General features: G+C 40.0%; 1 protein-coding gene across 3 annotated transcripts in view; it reads left to right on the top strand.

Moving 5' to 3' along the window:
- The window catches only part of LOC5516025 (ATP-dependent RNA helicase TDRD9), a 27,072-nt gene extending 1,127 nt beyond the window's left edge, over nt 1-25,945 (top strand). The window contains exons 2-39 of one of the 3 annotated variants that reach the window (XM_048730424.1): nt 223-506; nt 843-1,144; nt 1,528-1,608; nt 2,087-2,245; nt 3,712-3,815; nt 5,106-5,152; nt 5,437-5,494; nt 5,600-5,684; nt 6,284-6,341; nt 6,444-6,548; nt 6,848-6,945; nt 7,449-7,580; nt 7,832-7,997; nt 8,539-8,602; nt 8,944-9,007; nt 9,105-9,146; nt 9,558-9,617; nt 9,895-9,971; nt 10,248-10,284; nt 10,401-10,508; nt 11,117-11,217; nt 11,698-11,787; nt 11,999-12,097; nt 12,344-12,395; nt 13,688-13,732; nt 13,960-14,067; nt 14,647-14,760; nt 14,963-15,052; nt 15,204-15,329; nt 15,486-15,617; nt 15,782-15,898; nt 16,098-16,297; nt 17,130-17,207; nt 19,365-19,503; nt 20,225-20,340; nt 22,141-22,207; nt 22,560-22,723; nt 24,697-25,945. In XM_048730424.1, coding sequence (XP_048586381.1) covers nt 223-506; nt 843-1,144; nt 1,528-1,608; nt 2,087-2,245; nt 3,712-3,815; nt 5,106-5,152; nt 5,437-5,494; nt 5,600-5,684; nt 6,284-6,341; nt 6,444-6,548; nt 6,848-6,945; nt 7,449-7,580; nt 7,832-7,997; nt 8,539-8,602; nt 8,944-9,007; nt 9,105-9,146; nt 9,558-9,617; nt 9,895-9,971; nt 10,248-10,284; nt 10,401-10,508; nt 11,117-11,217; nt 11,698-11,787; nt 11,999-12,097; nt 12,344-12,395; nt 13,688-13,732; nt 13,960-14,067; nt 14,647-14,760; nt 14,963-15,052; nt 15,204-15,329; nt 15,486-15,617; nt 15,782-15,898; nt 16,098-16,297; nt 17,130-17,207; nt 19,365-19,503; nt 20,225-20,340; nt 22,141-22,207; nt 22,560-22,723; nt 24,697-24,838 — 4,111 coding nt within the window. In that variant the 3' untranslated portion in view covers nt 24,839-25,945. Of the gene's footprint in view, nt 1-222; nt 507-842; nt 1,145-1,527; nt 1,609-2,086; nt 2,246-3,711; nt 3,816-3,849; nt 4,200-4,315; nt 4,632-5,105; nt 5,153-5,436; nt 5,495-5,599; nt 5,685-6,283; nt 6,342-6,443; nt 6,549-6,847; nt 6,946-7,448; nt 7,581-7,831; nt 7,998-8,538; nt 8,603-8,943; nt 9,008-9,104; nt 9,147-9,557; nt 9,618-9,894; nt 9,972-10,247; nt 10,285-10,400; nt 10,509-11,116; nt 11,218-11,697; nt 11,788-11,998; nt 12,098-12,343; nt 12,396-13,687; nt 13,733-13,959; nt 14,068-14,646; nt 14,761-14,962; nt 15,053-15,203; nt 15,330-15,485; nt 15,618-15,781; nt 15,899-16,097; nt 16,298-17,129; nt 17,208-19,364; nt 19,504-20,224; nt 20,341-22,140; nt 22,208-22,559; nt 22,724-24,696 lie in introns of those variants that run through there. The other 2 variants (XM_048730426.1, XM_048730425.1) reach the window with 2 other exon arrangements.

The following is a 25,945-nucleotide window of genomic DNA, read 5'->3' as shown; positions in this document are numbered from 1 at the left end:
TTGCACAGTTGCAATAACTGTTTAAAGATGTTGAAGATAAAAAAAACCCTGTCCTGTCAGCAGGCATTTGGTGTCACTCAACATTCTCATATGCTGCAGAAGCTCTCCTTACATGGTTCTTCTGTTTTGGTGGTCATACAGTAGTAACAGGTGGTACTATAAAAGTTCACAGAAAGTGAAAAATTGCTCATTTATACAACTAAAATGAGTCTTGATTCGCAGCCCTATAAGCCCAGGCAGTGAAGGTAGCTGGACTCCTCATTCTCAAAATGACAATGCATTCTTCAATGGAGAAGAGCTCAGTGACTTGGACCTGAATGGGCTGGACGATCTGACTCCGCCTGACCCAGATGCCCCTACCCCTGCGGCTTTCAGGGGGGAGGACGATGACCATATATTTGAGAATTACTCATTTGAGCATGAGTACCCTACTGACCTGCCAATCACTTCCTATCATCACGAGATTGTGAACACTATTGAAAATAATTCTGCATGTGTCATCTTTGGTGAGTTTTTGTGTCTGTGTGGCCCACAAACCTTAATTTTATATGCACAAGTGATTCAAGCACCTAGGAATCCTCCTTGCAACCCTGTAGTGCTAATACCACAGGCAACCCATATTTATAAAAAAATACCATCACATGTTCTTGGCTAAGTAGTGTCAGAGATCAGCTGTTATGATTTGTTTGAGTTACAAAAATCCTTTACTTTTGTGACCAATTTAGCTAAGAGTTAGCACCAATGACTGAATAGTCTTCGAAAACGAGAACCTCCTCAATACACTGTACTTATCTAGCTAGAAAAATCATATTATATTTTGTCTAACGTCATCTTTAATCCAGGTCCTACTGGCAGCGGCAAGACAACCCAAGTCCCTCAGTATATCCTTGACCACTATGCAAAGCAGAGGAGATACTGTAACATTCTAGTGACTCAACCTCGCAGGATTGCTGCTGTCAGCATAGCTAAACGTGTTTGCCAGGAGAGAGACTGCCCACTTGGCAGCCTTATTGGTTATCAGATCGGACGGGATAAGTGCGTTAGCGAGGATACTAGACTGGCATATGTTACCACAGGGGTCCTACTGCAGAAGCTTATTTCTGCCAAGAATATGAACCAGTTCACACATGTCATCATTGATGAGGTATTTATCACAGTAGGACATGTCTAAATGGAACTTGCATAGGAATTCGTATATAAATCAGTGGAAGAACAAAAATAATAGGTCCCAACCAACCTTAATTATAAGTTCTCTTGCATTAAAGAATGCCGTCTCCCCGATAAGGTATTATACACTAGATACAGTATACATTTTGACCACTATACATGATAACCATATTTCGTCTTTTACATGTAGTGTAGCCTGATACTTTGAAATTTTGGTGTGATATCTCTCTGGGTCACTAACCCAGTTTAAGACAGCACAATCTTTCCAAGCCTTCCCACCTGCAAGCTGGCATCAGTATACATATTAAAAGTACGAAATATCCAAATGCAAACAGTTCAAAATTCTGCAATGCATTGTAGGTCCATGAGAGAGACAAGGACACAGATTTCTGCCTGCTTGTCGTGCGTAAACTCCTCAGATCCAACTCTAGGCATGTCAAGGTAAGACCCAGACACAGAATCTACTTTTTCTCCATAAATTCCAGGCTGTAATTAGACTAAAGCATGGAACACAACATAATGATGATGGCTCATCGTTAACATTTCATAGTGGTTTCTTATTTGCATTTATTTGATATCTGATAGAATCCCTCATCCTCCCTCTCATACTTGATCAGGGCTTAAAATTGCTAGGCACATACATTCCACTAGTTTAGAAATTTTAGTTGCACAGCACAAATTTTATTGGTGACATAGAATCTTAGGTAAGCCAGTAGCACACACATATTAGTGTTGTTTACAAATTGCAAAGTTAGAAATGGAAAGGACATCTGTTTCTTCAATATACAGTATACTGTATGTTCTTCGCAAGGTTATACTATCTATATGTACTTTTTTAGTTGTGCTTTGCTAGAGGGTGCTTTGTATGGGCTTTTTTTTCAGACCTGCTATGCTTAGCTCTGTCTCTTTCTTCTCACAGGTAGTGCTCATGTCTGCTACCTTGGAAAGTGACCTGTTCTCGCGCTACTTTGCCATGCCCATCCGGGGTCAGTTGGAGGGTGCTCCTGTATTTGCTGTTGAAGGCAATATCTTTCCCGTCCAGGAGTACTACCTTGAAGACCTAGCGTCTGTTGGACCGGTTTGTATAAAATATGTTTTTTACAATATTTCTTTTTAGTGACCCATACTTACAGTATTTCATTTTTTTAATTGCATGAAAGTATCTATTAAACATACTACCATTTTGTAAGGCCCTCGCCTCAGCACAACAAGTGATGACATAGTTATATAATCTGCATATTCCAGTTTTAGATTGCAAAACAGGTTCATGTTGTACTCTAATATTTTTTCCGCTTTGGCAGGATATATTTCTTTGCTAGCATTGAAAACTACATTTTATAGATTGCTGAATAAAGAGTTTTTTCAAGCTATTTTGTCATCCAAATGTATGTGTTTTTTTAAGTTTTGGAATGTATTTTGGCTAAGAAAACACAATACAATGGAACCTGGATTTTACGACATGCCTCGTAAATCATATGCCTCGAGGTATTATTAAAAAGAGGTTCTCAATTTTACGATGTAAAGGAGAATCCCTTAAAATATCATTGTAGCGAGATTGGGTTAAATATCAACTTTTACAAAATATTTTACAAGTATTGTAACGGTACTCTGTGTAATACTGTGCAGTTACTCTGTAAGACTGTAATCTCCATATAACAAGATCTGTCAAGTCAAAAATATTGATTAACTGTACTGTAGATGTGTGGTGTCTTGAATTTTTCTCTTTTTGCTGATCTCTGACAGAATCAGTAGATAGATAATTTTAGATAGATAGTTTAGTTAAATAACAAAGATTGTGTAGCAGCCCGTAGGCTGAATTAAGCATTTACAAAATGATTTATACTAGATACTATATTACAACTACAACAAATACATAATTATAACTATATACAATAATAACTACAAAATATTAACGTGACAAAGTTCATCCTGTATAAAATTAACCATACCGTAAGATCCATAAAAACCATATCTACTCCATTTAAATTTGTTGGCCATCAAGAATGTGAAAGAATTCATGGCTCTGTTAGTTTTAGAGGCGGGGCAAGGCAAAATGCCTTTTTTTTTTCTAAGGTTGTGGCTTGAAACGTTTGATAGAGGCAGCAAGCTCTTTATGATTCTGTTCGGAAAAGAGATCTCAAAGAGATCTGTAATAATGTTGTATCGAGGTCAAAATTACACTTGGGAGAACAGATTTTTATCGTAAAATTGAGAATATCGTTGTATCCAATATTATTACATTCAGGTAATTTCTTAAACCCATCACTGTATTTGTGCCAGAAGAAAAGAGCGTCATTATAAAATTGAGGTTATCGTAAAATCCAGTATTGTAAAATCTCGGCTGCACTGGAATTATTGGAGGAGTGCATTATTTATTTCACACCATTGCTACTCCTCATAGCCCCATGATGGTTCAATTATTGTAAAACAACAATTTAGCATAAATTGTGCCGTAGGTAACAGAATAGATAGTAGACTTTGTGCTAAATCAGTGTTTTGCAAATACCGTAACCCAGACAGTTAAACTGTGCTTTTGTTCTTTAGCTTCCTGACATATTACTTGAAGAGCCTGAGATCGCCCCAGAAGGATATGACCTGGCAGCCCAGATCATTGTCTACTTGGACTATTGGGAAAGGGCAGGGGTTAGGTAGAGTAACATGTATTATCTTGACTATTGGGAGAGGCCAGGGGTTAGGTAGGGTAACATGTATTATCTTGACTATTGGGATAGGCCAGGGGTTAGGTAGGGTAACATGTATTATCTTGACCATTGGGAGAGGCCAGGTGTTAGGTAGAGTAACATGTTTTATCTTGACTATTGGGAGAGGCCAGGGGTTAGGTAGGGTAACATGTATTATCTTGACTATTGGGAGAGGCCAGGGGTTAGGTAGGGTAACATGTATTATCTTGACTATTGGGAGAGGCCAGGGGTTAGGTAGGGTAACACGTATTATCTTGACTTTTGGGAGAGGCCAGGGGTTAGGTAGAGTAACATGTATTATCTTGACTATTGGGAGAGGCCAGGGGTTAGGTAGGGTAACATGTATTATCTTGACTATTGGGAGAGGCCAGGGGTTAGGTAGGGTAACATGTATTATCTTGACTTTTGGGAGAGGCCAGGGGCTAGGTAGAGTAACATGTATTATCTTGACTATTGGGAGAGGCCAGGGGTTAGGTAGAGTAACATGTATTATCTTGACTATTGGGAGAGGCCAGGGGTTAGGTAGAGTAACATGTATTATCTTGACTATCGGGAGAGGCCAGGTGTTAGGTAGAGTAACATGTTTTATCTTGACTATTTGGAGAGGCCAGGGGTTAGGTAGAGTAACATGTATTATCTTGACTATTGGGAGAGGCCAGGGGTTAGGTAGAGTAACATGTATTATCTTGACTATTGGGAGAGGCCAGGGGTTAGGTAGGGTAACATGTATTATCTTGACTATTGTGGGAGGGCAGGGGTTAGGTAGGGTAACATGTATTATTTTGACTATTGTGGGAGGCCAGGGGTTAGGTAGGGTAACATGTATTATCTTGACTATTAGGAGAGGCCAGGGGTTAGGTAGGGTAACATGTATTATCTTGACTATTGGGAGAGGCCAGGGGTTAGGTAGAGTAACATGTATTATCTTGACTATTGGGATAGGCCAGGGGTTAGGTAGAGTAACATGTATTAGCTTGACTATTGGGAGAGGACAGGGGTTAGGTAGAGTAACCTGTATTATCTTGACTATTGGGAGAGGCCAGGGGTTAGGTAGGGTAACATCTGTTATCTTGACTATTGGGAGAGGCCAGGGGTTAGGTAGGGTAACATGTATTATCTTGACCATTGGGAGAGGCCAGGGGTTGGGTAGGGTAACATGTATTATCTTGAGTATTGGGAGAGGGCAACACGAGACACAATGTGTAAGTACTTAACAGTTACTGTTTTTTATTTCAGTGCTGATACCAAGGTGGAACGTGGCTCTGTACTGATATTCTTGCCAGGTGGGTTACTGCATAAATCCCTGTGAGTTTTTGTCTTCTCCAAACATGATGACTTTTGCAGTGTAATTTTGACAATGGTCACAATGCAGATATACAATAAGTCAACCATAAGATATACCATAAAATGTATGGAAAATCCTCTCAAATAAAAATATGCTTAATGTATAACGATGCATTACCATATCGCTATATCCATGTTTCACTGCATAGCAATGCAGTTTGAAAGTTCTATGTTGTAATTCTATCAAGATTTCACTGAGATGTCCTAAATATAATATTATCAGGAATTGCTGAGATCTCTCGGATGCGTGATATTCTAATAGACAAGTGTGCCAACTGTCGGTTAGTAATAATTTTACAACTTAGTGTGTTTCTGATCAAACATTTATTATACTGTATAGATGTCACTGTACCACCTCACTTCTTATCATTGCAATCAATCCTCAGCCTTTGTCCTATTGCGCTTCATTCTGATCTCAAGGATGACTCACATGACAAGATCTTCTACAAGTTGACTGATGGTCGCAGAAAGGTGTTGCTTGTAGTCACAATAGTTTTCTCAAATCAACTGATTGTTAATCGCTGCTGACAGATCTTTGATAACAGCGTTGCCAAATTCATGCAAATGAACATCAAATGGTTGACTGTTTTTTTTTTGCATGCATTAGCATTTTAAACACCACATGAAAAAATGATGTTTTCCTGATAGGCCTTATGGGGAGGCTATCCATTTCAGGGAAGCAGTAGAGTAGCATATACAGTATCAAACAACTTGCTTAAATTTATTTAGATGGCACACTGTCATCGTGGACATGGGGTCCAAAGTATTTATCCACTTACCATGGATCATTTAAGTTCAAATTGTCATCCTTTGCCCTGGTAATAGGTCACTAGGTCTAAAACCTTTTTTCTATCCTCATTCACACATAAAATAAGCCATCTTCTTATTTACAAACAAAGGTGTCAAACAGAGACAAACTCATCTCATCTGATGAGCATGGTATGTTTTGCACCCCCCCCCCCCCCCAACCCCCCTGGACTTTCCAGACATCCCTTCTTAGTGTTGACAGACAACATTTTTAAATGCAGCTATAAACTCCTCCTTGTAACATGCATCTCATTTTCTTGCAGGTCATTTTGTCAACTAACATTGCTGAAAGCTCTATCACTGTTCCGGATGTGAAATACGGTAAAATATACAATAACTGACTTTCTGATTTTACTTCAGTTGCTGTTTTTATAACATGTAATTTGAAAAGTGTTATTTAAATTATTTTACTGTCTTCCTCAGTGATCGACTTTTGCCTAACCAAATGCCTCATCTCTGATCCTGAAACAAATTACCAAAGTTTGAGGCTTCAATGGGCATCTAAGTCTAGTAGCACCCAAAGAAAAGGTATAAAACCCAAGCTAGGTGCACACTTAATCCTGAAAATATAATAGGGATTTAATACCCAAGCAAGCTCTTCACTTCACTTAATTCTTATTGTTTGGTAATATGTGTCCTGGTAAGTTCCCATAAGAAAGGTTTGACAATTCCTAGTCAAATAAAATTTCTCATCCCATTTTCTCTTGCACCAACATCAAACTGCCTTGAGGTGCATTGCATTTGTTATTACATGTTTAAAAATAAATCAAATTACACATAGAATTGACTCATTCTTGATATTTTGTCTCATCTGTAATCTTGACCAGGTCGTGCTGGCCGTGTCTCTGCCGGCTGCTGCTATAGGATGGTGTCTCGCAGGTTCTACGAGGAGTGCATGAGTGACTATGGTGTTCCAGAATTACAGGTAGGCTACAATTGTCTATGGTATTGATGATGATAGTGATGAGGTTTTCAAGATCATGATGATGATGATGATGATGATGATGATGATGATGATGGTGATGGTGATGGTGATGGTGATGGTGATGGTGATGGTGATGGTGATGGTGATGGTGATGGTGATGGTGATGGTGATGGTGATGGTGATGGTGATGGTGATGGTGATGGTGATGGTGATGGTGATGGTGATGGTGATGGTGATGGTGATGGTGATGGTGATGGTGGTGGTGATGGTGTTGGTGGTGATGGTGGGTGATGGTGATGGTGATGGTACTGATGATTATAAAAAGTATTACATTACTGTTACTAAAATGTTTCTATGCACAATTGCCTGTTTAAATCTTAATGGATAAGATACGATGGATACGTAATATCTATAACATGACTGTAATGCCCAACTTATTTATTTTTTCACTAATAAATTTATATTACTATTTCACTATATATACTTATATTTCTTCTTAACAGAGATGTCCTCTAGAGCAAGTAGTACTTCAAGTCAAACTTCTAGATCTTGGTGCACCTAAAGCCATCCTTAGCCTTGCTCTACAGCCCCCAGACATTGAGGACATAGAGCGTACCGTGCTGCTGCTGAAACAGGTGAGGAAGATAAAACAGCCAACAGCAGCAACTTAATGCAATCAGAACTCGCTGACAATGTTATGTCCATCCATAAGCGCATATCGTTTTAAACTAATCGGGCTTTCACCAAAACAAAGACCCATTAAAATACTCAAGTGGGTGGGCACTTTATTGACAGCACATACCATTATGACTGAAGATTTGTGATGGCTATGCTTTTCATGGTCTTGGCAATTTAATGCATGGGCTGATCTATGGTTTATCTTCAGGTGGGAGCGCTGTCCACAATAATGAAGGGAAGGCGCATTGACCCTTACGACGGGGAATTGACCTTTATTGGCAAAGTCCTTGGTACCCTCCCTGTTGATGTGCGCATTGGCAAGCTCATGGTACTAGGTTATGTGTTTGGATGTCTAGAGGAATGCATTGTGATTGGTAAATAATGATAATACTTAAATTTTGAGAATCCAGTAAACTCCTGCAAGAGATTTCCAACTCCTGAACTTCTATCTTTTATATGTCAAAAGATAGGTCGGCTAATAGTATACTATGTAGAAACTATAGAGGTATGTTGGCATGCTTTAGCAGGTTTGCTTAGAAGGGGTAAGGGCACATATTATGAAATTGAAATAAGAGGGTTTTTGTGACACCCTTTTTGCAGGTTGAGTGTCAAGTTGTCTTATTTGTTGATTGTGTTGTGTAAGAGAGCCTGTACACATGTTGCTCTCCTTTAATCGGTAAAATGCAGACATGTACATTCTTAGAATTGATCATGTACATTCTTAGAATTGATATATTTTTTTTGAATTGAGGTTTTTTTATCACAAAATACTATAGGATGGCTTTGATCAATCTAAGCTTTAAAGCCTAGAAGACTATTCATTCAAGAAAGACATTGTATTCATTCAAGAAGGACATCGACTATGTATTAAACTACAAGAATTTAACAAGGGTCCAATTTCTAATGTACTTCCAGGTGCCTGTCTATCTCTGAAGTCTGTCTTCTCCAAAGGCTTTAAACAGGAGCTGACAACGTACAGGTACCCCACACATTGCACCCAAGCCAATTTTGTCTGAGGGAATAGACCCTTTCTGCATAACCTTAGGTAATGTTCCTGCACTACATTATTGGCTAGGCATTGAAAGGGTATGAGGCAACTCACAGGTAAAAAGCAAAAGCAATGTTTAATCACAAAAATAGAAAAAATACATTGGTTTAGTCTATCACTGCTAAATTAGGATTTTCTTATCCCGACTGTAGTTGTGTCATTATTTGGGATTTTGAAGTCGAATAGGGATCTTATCTGCATACAACAATATGGTCTGATGCTTGATTACAAGACTACTTGATTAATATTTGAGTGTTGTGTTTTGATGGTAGGCACAAGATGTCTTGGGCAAATGGTTCTTCCAGTGACTGCCTGGCCTCTATGTTAGCATACAGGGTAAGATCAGAGTCCAGTAACTTCCAATACTCTAATCAATAAGTTTTTGTTGTTTGTTCTCTCCTGTTAATTTTTCCTTCTTTTAAATTTCCCATAGAGTTGGAGTGAAATGAAAGAGCGCAACTATGGATTTGAAGGGGTACATTGATAGATACATGTATTGATGTATTTTTTTTCCATAAAGAGACCACTACATTGTTCTGTGATTTTGAAAGATGTTAAAGCATTTTCTAGTTTCAGCATTTTAGTTCTTTTTCAATTGTCAAATATATACATCATCAGTCCCCTCACCACTGACAGTTCCTGCAATATCCCTTCTATACGAGCCAGCTCTCGTTCTGGATAATTCGGAAATGTTTGTTTTCGAATATTGGGAATTCTGTGGATCGCGAGGACATTTCGTTCTTCATCCTAACCCCTAACTCCCTTCACTAGTCAGTCCGCAAGACCTTCTGTGATATGACTTGTCTTGAATTCCTAAAAGCTCACCCTAGAAGGCTAAATACTATGTGGAGCTTTCTATAATAGCTTGTGTTCATCTCATGTCCAGGAGGGTGGAGAGAATACTTGGTGCAGGAAGAAAGGAATTGTGGTGCCTCGTATTCGAGAGGTATGTACTGTATATACTTTCCAGTGACCATGCAAACCAAATTCATGTTATTGGGTTCAAGTTCATTGAGTTTCACGTTAAATCAAGTCTACTCCATGTAAAATACAAAATTCTAAAGAAAGATTTTTTTAAATAGTTGTGTAAAATCATAGTTGTGGAGCCCATTTAAAGAAGACAATCAAATACATTAATATACTGTACTTTTACTGTCCCTATATTTTAGCCCAATTGTATTGTGTCATTCAACTCTTCTAAAGGCAATTTCTCTCTCCTATAGGTCGATGCGCTTGTGAAAGACCTGACAGAGAGACTGAAAGACTTAAATGTCAGAACCGTCTGCCCTCTCTACCGAAAGTAATTTTTGTAAACTACTCAGATTAAACCTGTATTGTATGTATATGACTCTCACGAATTCACAAGTATTTGCAGCATAAACTCAATTCGGCCTTGTTATTTTCTTCCATCATTTTGAAATTGAGATGCATTTACGATTAAAGAGGCTGGTAGGTGTTTATAAAAAGCCAAAAAATAGCGATACACCTCATTATTTTAGATGCCCTATATGATTACTTTTTGGATATAGATTCCTTTTTGATTACTACAAATAACATGTCTTTTTTTGCATTCCAGAAATAGTGGCACACCAGATGATCTGCTTATACTTAAGGTAAATGTAACGTAATGTTAAAATGTGTTCATTTACTTTGGATGAAATCTAATCTATATGATTTATATCAATACACAAAAACTTTCATCACCGCTGTTGCTATATTTGTTTTGTAGCTTGTAATTGCCGGAGCCTTCTACCCCAACTACTTCACATCTGGGGATGTTGATGAAGTTGAAGCCAACAAAATCATGTCCGGCCATGACCCATACAAAACGGTGATGGTGAGTTAGTACAGGTATTACCTGTATTTCCTGATCTTTCTACAGTATACACCTATTTCAATTACGTTTGACAATAAAAAATGGAAAATGGAACAAAGTTTGACTGACAATGTTGTTTTCTCGTGTTAAAAATGCGTGCATTTCACTACATGAGCCTCACTGGAAGCCTAGATAGCCTCACTGAATGTCATAAGCAGACGCAGGATGTGTTTTTTCTAAACCAGTAGTGTAAGGCAATTGGCATTCTCCAATTTCTTATAGTATACATTAATTGAAATAGGTGTATTGACATATATTGATCGTTATCACAAAATTAGTTAACTTTAAAGAAAAGCTTGCTTAGTTAAAATTTTTAATTTTCTTCCCATACTATACTTTAGCATATTAAACTACAAAAACGGTATCAAAACACCAGCCGTAATCAGTGAAAAACAAAGATCAGTCGACTCAGCAAAGTTAGTTACATGGATTATTTAATTTCGCCATCTTTCAAACTCTAACCATAAACAAACTCTCCCATAAACGAACTCTGACACCTTAAAGTCATCGCCTTTAAAATGTTTTTTATAGACGGTCAATATTATAGAATTTATTTAATGCATTTGTAGATTCGAGGTATGCCCCCAAATGGGGCCATGTACAAGTCAAGCATCGCAAGACTTTTCAGAGATTGTGGAAAGGGCAAGGCTTTGTACTTTGAGGAAAGCAGGTACGTAACCTGGCCAGACGATGATTCATTAAGGAGGCGAACTTTACTCGAATTTGAGCTTTAAAAGAAATATTTTCGAAAAAGCAACCCATCACGATTCCTAGCCTACATAGGGGTATAACTAGGCGAAATATGAGGGAATTCGAAATTAGGGCTTGTACCGCCGTTTACCCAGTGACCCCAAAAAATTGGATCTTAAGGAGGCCAATCCACTTTAACGCCATGTTTTTTTTCTTTGCTTCATTAATTTACTTCAAACAAAGACTGTTTGTTAACTCTTTCAACTGGACTTCCTCCAACTCGATTTCCTTCCATGTCTGTTATGCATTTTACACTGATAATTTGAAAGGCAAAAGACACCTATAACTGGGATTGTTGTGTTTGATCGGTACTTTATATTGTCGTTGGTCCTATATAATTATTGAAGTATACAATTTGAAGTCCGATACGCTCATAGTCGGGTGTGGTCTTGTATTTCAGGGCTTACATTGAGTTTGACCGGCCTTCAACTGTGCACGGTGCCACTTCTACTACCATTCTACCTGCTGTGTATTTGGCTTTGAAAATGAGGTATATAAGTAGAGAGCATATATACATGCTATTTATATTCACTTTATGCATTGCATTGCATTGTATTTATCAATTCCGTAAGCAGACTCAAAGATCACACCTTGTTTGAATTCTAAAAAACGAAATTCTGTTTATGGTCCCAGCGTTAAGATCTTTTTTGTCTGATTCTACTACTTCCAGAGTCCTTCAACAGCGCTGTTTCTTTTTGCAGACATTTGCGGCTCCCTCTCAACATATATATCTCAAGGAGAACATCGCAAAGCGCAAGTGACCCAACTTTTACCCACTCCAATAGGCTACGAACAAACAGGTAGTTATATTAGCTGTCTATTGGTTGTTATACCAGCAACCTTTTAAATTACAATGATACATCAGCTTCTCAATAACAATTTCCTACTTCCCGGGATGTTGTGTCTGCTTCTTGATGTCTTCTTCAAAAAAGATACCAATGGAGAAATTTTACATTTTGCCCACTCAACATTCTTATCTCGTCAAATTATGTTGTTGGTTTGGCCTTATGATCCCTTTTGTTTTTGTTAATCTTTTTTCCTTGTAGACGTGCTGCCTCTCTATCTGCAAATCGAATGTATGGCCACCAACCACGACAGGTTAGTGATGTGGTCATTCCTGGCCCACTCTTACTCCTGTACATTCCTTGTAGACACTTCCACTTTCACGTCTTATTCCCGAACGTCCTAACATACAGTTATTTCTGCATCTTATTCACATCCTAATCAATAACCACTTACATTTCACTCACATAGACCCAACACCATTCTCACATCTCACTCTTGTAAACCCCACACCACTCTAACATCTAACTGTTGTACACCCCACACCACTCTCACATCTCACTCTTGTACACCTCACATCACTCTCACATCTCACTCTTGTACACCCCACACCACTCTAACATCTAACTCTTGTACATCTCAAACCACTCTCACATCTCACTCTTGTACACCCCACACCACTCTCACATCTCACTTTTGTACACCCCACACCACTCTCACATCTCACTCTTGTACACCTCACATCACTCTCACATCTCACTCTTGTACACCTCACACCACTCTCACATCTCACTCTTGTACACCTCACACCACTCTCACATCTTACTCTTGAACACCCCACACCACTCACATCTCACTTTTGTACACCCCACACCACTCACATCTCACTCTTGTACACCTCACATCACTCTCACATCTCACTCTTGTACACCTCATACCACTCCCACATCTCACTATTGTACACCCCACACCATTCTCACAGCTTACTCTTGTACATCCTAACAGACAACCACTCTATCGTATCTCTTCTAAATAATAACCAAACATTGCATTATTTGGCTGCTGATAGATGGAGTACAGGTTTCACTGAGGATTGAGGCAGGTTATGAAACATTAGGGAGGTGGAAGGACTAGAGGTGCAGCTGCATAATTTAAGCGAATTTGACCCTTCAACCATCATTTTCTACTTTTCATCATTTTCTACTTTTCATTCCGGAGCATCTTAGCTTCAGCAGTCCACTTTCCTGTAAGCTTGTGCACACATTTGTTTGTGTTTGTGTGCTTTATGGTTTTTTTTTTCATTGTAAAATGTTTGTTCTCGTGTGCAATGGAGCACCAGTGAATTCAGATATATTCATCCTGTATTTATTTGAAAGACGGGGATAATGATGTTTTTAATCGTGTACATCCAATCAGAAACTATTGAACTTACTTTTAGATTTAACCAAACTTTAATCCTATACACACGATTTCACATACATTTGTATCATTATAAAGTATAATTTTTCTCATTAACCGGCCCAAGGCGATCCTTACCGTAATGGATGCAAAGTCGGGTCAGACATTTTACACGAACAAAATGGTGATTATGTTCCTTTTTTTCTTAGATATCACTTCCTTATAAAGGTTACATCGAGATTGCATCAACCCAGGTATTCATTAATGCATAGTGCAACTTAATACTATGATTAACTATGAGCACCAAGACATGAAATGCCTGGCCCTTTTTATTGTTTATTGTTTTTGCTGCTTTTCTAATTTTTTCTAATTTTTGGCGGGGGGGATGGGAGAGAAAATAATAGATTGGCGGTTTCTATTTGAACTGCTTATCATTGGTTAAACTATTTTTTGAGGAACTAAAGAGGTATCCATGTTTCAGGTTGTGGAAGCTGGTCATTTCTGGGCCCAGGTCTCTGATCAAGAGTCCGCCTCACGGGTGCAATTACTCCAGTCCAGCCTGAATAGGAATGCTGGTCGAGATTTCCAGGTATTACCAGTCACTAGTTGTTATATCCCTGAAATGTTGTTTTGTTTTATTTTAAATGTTCAAAACTCTGGCCGTTTTGGAAAAATATGGCTATGCTATATGTATGTTGAAAAAAGAGGGGGATGAAAATTATCGTATTGAAAACGAAAAAGGAATAAAATCATAGTATTTGCCCCTCCCGCGGTGCCTGACAATGATTAGTGGATTGATAAGGTTCACACGTTTTAGTGCAGTCATGTTGGGAATTTGGAAGGTTGGTAAATGCCAACGTATCAACAAGAGACAAACATTTTGACGGCCCATTATCGTCACAGGTCCATCCACACTCCAGATTACCATCAAGGCCAACGTTTTCCACAGCCTCAAATATTGCATCATTGCATGCACCGTATACTTTTTAGACTTGCTTCAAATCGGTCACAGTGCAATATCATGCAGTGTCCAAGCAAGCAGTGCACACTGAAGTCTTCTGCTAGTAGCCTCCATCTAACTTATATGAACTAACAGCTCTTCTCCTGCTACCACCACTGCCCATTGTACTGATTGTTAAACATTTTTGTTTACCTATTTTGTTTGTAGGATGTGGACGCCAGTGAAGTCTACCAGGGGTATCTCTGCATTGCTTTATGGGATGAAGACGAGCAGTTCTACCGTGCGAAAGTTTTGTCTAAGCATCCGAACAATGAGTTTGAGGTACCAGTATATTGCAAACATTAGAGGGCAAGCTAGTTACCAGTCCCATTTCTATATTAGTGACCATTATAAATCATATATCAGACTGCAAGATAAACTATGTCTTTTTCAATGTTCAATTTATACTTAAAGTGTGTTGTAAAAGTGTTCGAACACTTTAACCCCACTTACCTTAAACATTTCGGATGTTTATTTTTTACAGGTAATGTTCTTGGATTTTGGAAACGTCTCGCGAGTCAAACTTACCAGCTTGAAGAAGATAACCCCACAACTACTGCAGCTACCATTTCAGGTAAATTGTTCCTTAAACCCTATGGCCATTTTTTCCTCAAACAAGCTTAACCAGCCATTCACTCCTTATCACAATAAAAGAAGCCATTGTGCTGTATAACTGTTTATATTATTAAATAAATTTGATCGATACTAATGTGTTCCTCTGACAGGCATTTGAGGTCATGCTATGTGAGATCCAGCCCGCCAATATGCCGGACTGTCCGACTGGAATGTGGTCCCATCAAGCGAACCAAAGGTTTACTGAGCTTGTGCAGAACCGCAATCTAGTTGCAAAGGTAACTCATTAATCTAGTTGCCAAGGTTACCTTTGTATTTGCTGGCCAATGTCAAGTTTGTCAGTTGTGTTTTTTTTTAAGCTGTACTTTTAGAAATAAAGCTAAAATCACTTTTCAATTGAGCACCTGTTACATCGATATACTTTTTTATGCTAGGTTTACAGCCAGCTCCATGACGTTCTACGTGTAGACCTGTACGACACTAACACCAACCAGGACATACACATCAACCAGATTCTCATCAACGAAGGCCTTGCCCAGTTCATGGAAGAATCTTTCGCTTCTAAGGTACAATTAAATCTGAACTGAAACTAGGGTACCCTATTATTAGAAGAAAATGCTTGGGTGTGACAGGTACGGTTATGGATTGGATTGAACCTCAATGAAGACAAGAATATATTTTTATTTTGACACCTTCTTTTGTCTAAATTGAAATACTTTTTCTCCTTCAGGTTGCTCACCAGCAGGCTGATACCATGAGATCAGATGAACCCCAAGTAGAAGACAACACGGCTTGGGTGGAGAGTAATGCTGAAGAGATGCACAACCCCTCTGACAACGTGCACAGGGTAAGATACGACAACCACTCTCACATCTGGCCCCTGTACATCTTAACAATCAACCACTCTGACATCTCACTCCTGTAGCTACTCTCACATCTGGCCCCTGTACATCCTAACAATCAACGACTTTCACATCTCTTTCCTGCATACTAACTTATATACTTTATCCAAAAACTATATTCTTTGTTTTCCTTTTCTTCTGTAGGTTTCTCTTCGCGGGCCGTTCAGCCCTCTTGAACTTAGCTTCTACAGCATCACTTGTATCGGCCGCCTTAGAGCAGCCAAGATTGAGATGGACTCTGTAAACAGCATAGCACTGAGTGACCAGCCCCAGGACACGCACGCACGACTACTGGTGTCAGCCAACATCGGCATCAATGCGTCAGGGCAGTCTGTTATTGCAAGGTACCGCTAGTTATGAATCCAGTATCTTTGGTAGCACTACAGTTATGCTGTGGTACCTTTTGTCACGTTGCCGCTCTGTGAATCCCTCTGTGGAAGTCGGTGTACCTGAGCATTTTCAAATTAATATTTTATGACTTGAACACCCCCTTGTCAGCCATGCCTTTGTTATTGTTTTCATTTAATGTCTGAAGGCAATATAATGCGCTAAAATCTCGAAATAACCATCTTAAAACAAAGTTTAACACTTTATTTACCAAATTCAATCGAAAATACGGCATTGGCTTCCCCATATCAGCTGATGGAAATGGATGCTTTTTCACACTTGATACTTTGCTAGGATGACAAAATGGCGGCTGACAGAGGCTGTCAATAAGGCGCTTGACAATTGATGGAATCCATGGGAAGACGCCGCATTTTACCTGCCATTGTCGCAAAATTTTTCAAGTGTTCTTATTGTCACCAGTTTACTTACGTTAGATTACGTAACAATCTCCGATGCTTTTTAACGGGGAAGGTGAAAAATATTTCAAAATTTTAAAAGTCTATTGGAAGTCTCTTCGAGGATGTGACTGATAGTTTAAAGCGGATGGCCTGTTTTAAAGCGAGATTCTAATAGATTCTTTTGTCTCTTGTCGGTTGAGGTTTCGGTCCGCCATCCGGTAGTAAATGGGCGACCATGCGTCTTTAACCCGAATTACAAAGCTGTAATTCGTTATAATGCTTTATGAACGATATTTGACTTGGCATTCGGGTATTATTCTCCTGCCTAAGCTACTGTTAACAATTATACTCCATAGCGATTCATATGATGTGCGTGTGCTTTGTACTCCAGGGAGACCACCTTGATGCCCAACATCCACGGCCTGCTGCCGATCGTTGCCCTCACCTTCGCTCCCTGTGCAGAACTAAGGTATCCATATTCCTGAGAAAAAAACTGCATCCACCATGCTAGTAATCTAAACGGTTATAGCGGATCCCGCGCGGCCGCAGGCTGCGCGCGGAGCCCCATAGTTATAGAAAAATGGTATATAACTATGCGACTGAGTTTTTTTGGGGGGGCATCGCGCGGGAGAGCTGTGGTTCTGCCTGCCTGCCTGCCTGCCTGCCTGCCTGCCTGCCTGCCTGCCTGCCTGCCTGCCTGCCTGCCTGCCTGCCTGCCTGCCTGCCTGCCTGCCTGCCTGCCTGCCTGCCTGCCTGCCTGCCTGCCTGCCTGCCTGCCTGCCTGCCTGCCTGCCTGCCTGCCTGCCTGCCTGCCTGCCTGCCTGCCTGCCTGCCTGCCTGCCTGCCTGCCTGCCTGCCTGCCTGCCTGCCTGCCTGCCTGCCTGCCTGCCTGCCTGCCTGCCTGCCTGCCTGCCTGCCTGCCTGCCTGCCTGCCTGCCTGCCTGCCTGCCTGCCTGCCTGCCTGCCTGCCTGCCTGCCTGCGCAATCCATGTAACCACGCTTCGCTGACACTGTCGTCTCTTCCAACGCAAACATCCAAACATCTAAGATGTGAAAAATCGTTTGAGAAACCCTATTACAGTCATGTTTTTTCTCTGAGTCCGCTGTCGAATTTCGCCTACAACAAACTGGTTATCACACGGCGGAAGATCTATTACACTACCCATTCACAACATAGCGGTGAAAGTGAGTCTACGAAAGAAAGTCTTTACAAAAACGAACAGAAACGTTACGTTTTCAAATCGTAAACTTATCAAACAATTTTATCGCTTCTGATCGTAGTTAGTAGAGTGATTGAGTACTTATTACGAATACTTATTTGTTGATGTCCAGTTCAGTCTAAATTTAAACTGTTTTTTCCTTACCGTAACTATATATTTTGTATAGTTACTGTTTTTATTTATAATCATGGTGTACTGAAAAATTGTTCGAACAAAGCCGCTTCTGTTATTTCTATCCAAATGACAATTTCTCGTGTCAATTACTATAGAATCTAAGCCAGACTAAAAGGCAATAAGAGTAAACGATTGTATGTTATCTCATATTTTCTCAGCAGTGATTTTTGTTTGGTAAGAACAATTAGCTTAGTTTTGTAAATTATTTCTTTCCGAGGGGAAAATATGTTTATTAGTTCAGCGTTATTGGTTTCTTTCACCTCAACAACTAGTTTGCACTAGTCCTGGAAGGTCCTTACAAAGTGAAAATAGACATGAATAATAAATAAATAATAATGAATAGTCAAACAAATGAATTTATAGAAAAAAAAAACTATAAAGTAGGTGTTGGCTGCCAGAGAGCTAAGTTAGAGGTTCCATAATCTGACTGCTCTGGGTAAGAATGAATAAGAAAGGCTCTTGATACCAGAGTGAACTTGGCGGTACATAAAATTCACTGAACTTGGCAGTACATAAAAAGAAATGAAAAAAGTTATCTGTTTTTCAGCAATATCAAACCTATCAAAGCCCTATCAAAACCTATCAATGCTGCCTTATCTGTGGCTAATAGCTCTCGATAAAAGAGTGATAGAGTGGTTTCAAAAATCCGTGAAATACTATTTAGTTTATTTAGTACTAATACACTGTACTAATACACTTTAACAATTACATTTTGTTGCACGGGGGGAAGGGGGTTGGCGGTTGTTCGTATGGGAAGTGTCCCACTTACTTTTGTTGTGGATTGTAGATTAGTCCGTGACACCATTGTGTGAAGGCTATACATTATATTATTATTATTGTAAAAACTATGCAAAATATTTGGAATGTGCTGGCTCCGCCTTCAGGCAATGCCTAAATCTATATATTAGGTTTGTATATAAAAATGTAAGCTCAGGCTGTGATTAGCCCTTTAGAATAAAAGCATGAAAATGGTTTTGGTTAGATTAGACTTCAGGATGAATAATACATGATAAATAAATAGGAGTAGCTGATCACCCTCATCGCAGCTAGATGCTGAATTACGAGAGCGCAGATTCAGACGTGGTCGAGTTGAAGTCATAGCAAGGCGCCTCAGGCAGCCGCCATACAACTCATGTCATACAAACTAATTGGTCCACCACACATACTCATTATCAATAAGTAATCGTCATTGTATATTTTTAATAAGACGTCGTCACTTGTGTTGTTTTTAGGACGGACCCTGATAAGCACCAGTACACAGGGGCCCTGATAGGCCTGGGTTACGACCCGCGCACCAACCGGCCCATGCTGCCAGACCACGACATCGAGCTCACCTTTGACGTGGAGATCAACCAGAACGACGTGATTATTGTAAGCTACTCGGCAACATCTTTGAAGATTGCGTTACATTGTAACGCTTTCTTAGGTTAGGGGGCATGTTGTGTAACGTGGAGATCAAACAGAATGACGTGATTACTGTAAGCTACTCGGCAACATCTTTGAAGATTGCGTTACATTGTAACGCTTTCTTTATGTTAGGGGGCATGTTGTGTGACGTGGAGATCAACCAGAATGACGTGATTTTTGTAAGCTACTCGGCAACATCTTTGAAGATTTCGTTATATTGTAACGCTTTTTATGTTTGTGTGTGTGTGTGTGTGTGGGGGGGGGGGTAACTTTGAGACCAACCAGAATAAAGGCATTATTGCAAGCTACTCGACAGCATACTTAAAGATTGAGATTGAGAATTGTAAACTATTGTTATGTTACATTGTCATTAATGCCACTGGCTCATAACCCTTAAAGTAGGTGTCGCCCTCTATTATGGCCTTTGACATTGTATCTAAACATATTTATTATTTATATCAATTTATTAATTCATTTCACGTCAAGCAGAGGCGTTCAACATACTTTTCCAATCTTGCGTTGATTTATAGCTTGTCTACACCACGCCTACGCAGACCATCTAGTTTGTCTACGGCTTGTCTGTAGTCTTTCTAGTTATACCATTCATTGGTCACACTGTTTTCCGCAATGAGGTATGATGTTGCCACATAACGCGCTCACCCTGACGTTGTTGGGTCGTTTTCAGGTTAACTCTTTAAGGCAGGGTATCAACCTGGCGTTTAGTAACGAAGGGATGGCGGCCGAGTGGGGCACAGCAGCTATCAGGCAGATCCAGACATCTTGTAGACAAAAGATCATCGAGTAAGTCGTTTCAAGTAGCCTCATTGCATTCCATAGTCGTGGACCTGTTATGCGTTGCACTGTTTTCATCAAGAAATCGCCCATATAGAGACGCCATTTTAACATCAGTGAAGGTTGACCTGTCCAGTGCTTAGCATTTTCTCGCTAATTCCTTACTGCTTAGTCTACGGTGTTATTCCTTACTACCTAGCTATTGGTGTTATTCCTTACTACCTAGCTATTGGTGTTATTCCTTACTACCTAGCTATTGGTGTTATTCCTTACTACCTAGCTATTGGTGTTATTCCTTACTACCTAGCTATTGGTGTTATTCTTTACTACCTAGCTATTGGTGTTATTCCTTACTACCTAGCTATTGGTGTTATTCCTTACTGCCTAGTCTACGGTGTTATTCCTTACTACCTAGCTATTGGTGTTATTCCTTACTACCTAGCTATTGGTGTTATTCCTTACTACCTAGCTATTGGTGTTATTCCTTACTACCTAGCTATTGGTGTTATTCCTTACTACCTAGCTATTGGTGTTATTCCTTACTACCTAGCTATTGGTGTTATTCCTTACTGCCTAGTCTACGGTGTTATTCCTTACTACCTAGCTATTGGTGTTATTCCTTACTACCTAGCTATTGGTGTTATTCCTTACTACCTAGCTATTGGTGTTATTCCTTACTACCTAGCTATTGGTGTTATTCCTTACTGCTTAGTCTACGGTGTTATTCCTTACTACCTAGCTATTGGTGTTATTTCTTACTACCTAGCTATTGGTGTTATTCCTTACTAACTAGCTATTGGTGTTATTCCTTACTACCTAGCTATTGGTGTTATTCCTTACTGCCTAGTCTACGGTGTTATTCCTTACTACCTAGCTATTGGTGTTATTCCTTACTACCTAGCTATTGGTGTTATTCCTTACTGCTTAGTCTACGGTGTTATTCCTTACTACCTAGCTATTGGTGTTATTCCTTACTACCTAGCTATTGGTGTTATTTCTTACTACCTAGCTATTGGTGTTATTCCTTACTAACTAGCTATTGGTGTTATTCCTTACTACCTAGCTATTGGTGTTATTCCTTACTGCCTAGTCTACGGTGTTATTCCTTACTACCTAGCTATCGGTGTTATTCCTTACTACCTAGCTATTGGTGTTATTCCTTACTACCTAGCTATTGGTGTTATTCCTTACTACCTAGCTATTGGTGTTATTCCTTACTGCTTAGTCTACGGTGTTATTCCTTACTACCTAGCTATTGGTGTTATTCCTTACTACCTAGCTATTGGTGTTATTCCTTACTACCTAGCTATTGGTGTTATTCCTTACTACCTAGCTATTGGTGTTATTCCTTACTGCCTAGTCTACGGTGTTATTCCTTACTACCTAGCTATTGGTGTTATTCCTTACTGCTTAGTCTACGGTGTTATTCCTTACTACCTAGCTATTGGTGTTATTCCTTACTACCTAGCTATTGGTGTTATTCCTTACTACCTAGCTATTGGTGTTATTCCTTACTACCTAGCTATTGGTGTTATTCCTTACTACCTAGCTATTGGTGTTATTCCTTACTACCTAGCTATTGGTGTTATTCCTTACTACCTAGCTATTGGTGTTATTCCTTACTGCCTAGTCTACGGTGTTATTCCTTACTACCTAGCTATTGGTGTTATTCCTTACTACCTAGCTATTGGTGTTATTCCTTACTACCTAGCTATTGGTGTTATTCCTTACTACCTAGCTATTGGTGTTATTCCTTACTACCTAGCTATCAGTGTTCTTAATGCTAACTATCCACCCTCTTGTATGCAGGCTTATTCTCAAGAAGCGAGAGGAGCGGAAGCCATACACATTCCCGAAGCAGTACCGCTGGAACCAGGTGGGTCAACTTACCTACAAGCCTCAATCGGAGATGAAAGGGGGTCTAGGGGAAGGTTTTTGTTCCCTTGTCCTGCCACCCCATCCCCCCCCCCCCCCCCCCCCCGCACCCTTCCCCCTCCCCATCCGACTGGAAAATTCCAATTTTACCTCCAGCCACATGTTTTATACATTGGATCCTCTTCCCGTTTGGGGATGGTAACTCTTTGAGATGTCCTTGATCATCCTTCGCACTACCAAGACATCAAAACCAGAGAAAACACACTGTTCAATGAGATATTGGCCGGTGACATGGTTTTTTAATGTGATGAAAACTTTGCAATCTTTTTTGCTGTTTGCCGTGTTTACCCCAGGTTGAACCAGACTACGTCCTCCCACCAAACGATAGCGACACGCCCGAGCTCTACCAGCTCCACAATGGGATACTCATATCAGGGGCTTCCGAGGACAGCGACACACCCGCGCGCGTACTCGAGAGACGGGAGAAGAACGAGGCATTCCGCCAGCGTGCCGGAAGGTGAGCCTAACTCGAGCTATCTGAGGATAACTTGACCGTGTTATAGCGTGTTGTAACTTAGCCGTGTTATAGCGTGTTACAACTTGGCCGTGTTATAGCGTGTTATAACTTGGCCGTGTTATAGCGTGTTATAAGTTGGTAACTTAGCCGTGTTATAGCGTGTTACAACTTGGCCGTGTTATAGCGTGTTATAACTTGGCCGTGTTATAGCGTGTTATAAGTTGGCCGTTTTTTAGCGTGTTTAACGGCCGTGTTATAGCGTGTTATAAATTGGTTGTGTTATAGCGTGTTATTACTTGGCCGTTTTATAGCGTGTGATAACTTGGCCGTGTTATAGCGTGTTATAGCGTGTGATAACTTGGCCATGTTATATCGTGTTATAACTTGGCCGTGTTATAGCGTGTTATAACTTGGCCGTGTTATAGCGTGTTATTACTTGGCCGTTTTATAGCCTGTTATAACTTGGCCGTGTTATAGCGTGTTATAACTTGGCCGTGTTATAGCGTGTTATAAAGTGGCCGTTTTATAGCGTGTTTAACGGCCGTGTTATAGCGTGTTATAACTTGGTTGTGTTATGGCGTGTTATAACTTGGCCGTGTTATAGCGTGTTTAACGGCCGTGTTATAGTGTGTTATAACTTGGCCGTGTTATAGCGTGTTATAACTTCGCCGTGTCATTACGTGTTATAACTTTGCCGTGTTTTAGCGTGTTATAACTTGGCCGTGTTATAGCGTGTTTAACGGCCGTGTTATAGCGTGTTATAACTTGGCCGTGTTATAGCGTGTTATAACTTCGCCGTGTCATAGCGTGTTATAACTTTGCCGTGTTTTAGCGTGTTATAACTTGGCCGTGTCATAGCGTGTTATAACTTTGCAGTGTTATAGCGTGTTATAACTTGGTTGTGTTATAGCGTGTTATTACTTGGCCGTGTTATAGCGTGTTATTACTTGGCCGTGTTATAGCGTGTTATAACTTGGCCGTGTTATAGCGTGTTATAACTTGGCCGTCTTATAGCGTGTGATAACTTTGCCGTGTTATAGCGTGTGATAACTTGGCCGTCTTATAGCATGTCATAACTTTGCCGTGTTATAGCGTGTTATAACTTGGTCGTGTTATAGCGTGTTATAACTTGGCCGTGTTATAGCGTGTTATACCTTGGCCGTGTTATCGCGTGTTATAACTTGGCCGTGTTATAGCGGTGAACGCAACACCATGCAGATGCTCTTTTATTTGTCGTCATAATTGAACCATACACTCGACAATTTTGTGAAATTTGATAATTGCTGTTGGTTATTTTAGACATATAGTTACATCTGTTCTTGCCATTTCCTTATTTGAAGTCAATTGAGCCAAAAAGTCAACTTTAGATAAGAGTCGTCCCTACACTTTTTACCTGCTGCTGCTTTTTACCCCAAGATTTACTTGCTCGTCTTTGTTTTACTTGCTTTGTTAACTTGTGAATCTGTTTTCTTTGTGTCCCTCTCATCTTGCAAGCCTACTCTATTGTGAACTGTCCCTTATTTTCGTTGTGTCCCTCTCATCTTGCGAGCCTACTCTATTGTCAACGCTCCCTTTTTCCGTTGCCAGCCTACTCTATTGTGAACGGTCCCTTGTTTCCGTTGTGTTCCTCCCATCTTTTAAGCCTACTTTATTGTGAATCTCCCCTTGTTCCCGTTGTGTTTCTCCCATCTTGCAAGCCTACTCTATTGTCAACGCTCCCTTTTTCCGTTGCCAGCCTACTCTATTGTGAACGGTCCCTTGTTTCCGTTGCGTTCCCCCATCTTGCAAGCCTACTCTACTGTCAACGCTCCCTTTTTCCGTTTCAAGCCTACGCTATTTTAAACGGTCCCTTGTTCCGTTGTGTTCCTCCCATCTTGCAAGTCTACTATATTGTGAATGTCCCCTTGTTCCCGTTGTGTTCCTCTCATCTTGCACGCCTACTTCTTTGTGAACGTTCCCATGATCCCTTGCAGATCATCAGAGCCTTTCCCTGAGCCTGCGCTTTGTGAGCTCTGCCAGGTCACGTGTCGTCACCCAAGGGCAGTAACTTTACATCTGAACAGCTCATGCCATCGCGAAGAAGAAGACATTTTGTACGACGGCATGCGATACTGATACGATACTACACCGACCCAGCCATGGAGGGCTTAAGACTTTTATCACATAACCTCATTATGAGCAACGTGCCACACAACCAGTGAGAAGTCTATGCTATGTGGACGAGCCATGACGACAAGAGAGTGTAAATCAACTGCTCATCACAAGACCTCATCGTGAGCAATGTGTCACAACCGCTGATAGTTCTTAGCATCTTCAAGACCATGTCAAACAACCGTTAAACAAACAATCACAAAACCTCGTCGCGTTGACGTTTATGTAACTCTGCATTTGACATAAAAACTTGACCAAATCGGCACGGCGTGGAAGTTTTGTGTAGGGAACTAAATGCGCCACTCTGTTTGCGATGTTTCCCTGACGCACAAGAAAGGCTAGCGAGGGTGGACTCGACTTGGGGACATCGCTTACACCTTGTCATATGCCATCGTGCAGTCACAGTTTCAACAAAAACCCAAGAACGAACTTCGCTGTATAAAACAAAGTATTCCCATTAATATTCGAACTGTGGCAGAAAGTAGCGCCAAAGACCTTAGTATGCAGAGAGAATTTCGCATACGATAGCTCTATATTCCAAGAATAGTGGTGAAATAAGTTAGGAGAATATATGTAAAATATTGTTTAGAATTCATGCTGTTACCAAGTTTTCCAAGATTAAAAAATTCAAGAGAAATATATTTAGGTTAATTTGATAGGTCATTGGTTTACTAAAAGGAGGTAAGCGCCAATAGTTGAACATGGTCAAATACAAATGGAGTTTTTCCTGGTATAGACCTGAAGGCAAATAAAGTAGTTGGATATTGTTTGTGATGTTTGATTAACCTATTATTGACACAGAGTAAAAATATTGTAAAAAAAAAGGCACCGTTAATGTTTACACCCAAGAAAGAATACAGAATATTGTATGAGCCATATTTTGTCTAGAGGCTATGACTGAACAGAACGTATTAAAAAGTAAAAACGTACGTACAGCAAAGAAAAACGTACAAAAACATACACAGCAAAGAAATTTGCCGAACCTAAATAATAAACGAAAAAAATATATTGGTATTCTCCGCTGATAGTATAATTTTACTTTCCAAAGTAATAAACTCATAACTTCTGTGA

Source organism: Nematostella vectensis, chromosome 7 (genome assembly GCF_932526225.1).
Source record: "Nematostella vectensis chromosome 7, jaNemVect1.1, whole genome shotgun sequence".
Taxonomy (NCBI): Eukaryota; Metazoa; Cnidaria; class Anthozoa; order Actiniaria; family Edwardsiidae; genus Nematostella; species Nematostella vectensis.
This window is presented reverse-complemented; position numbering and strand designations above follow the sequence as displayed.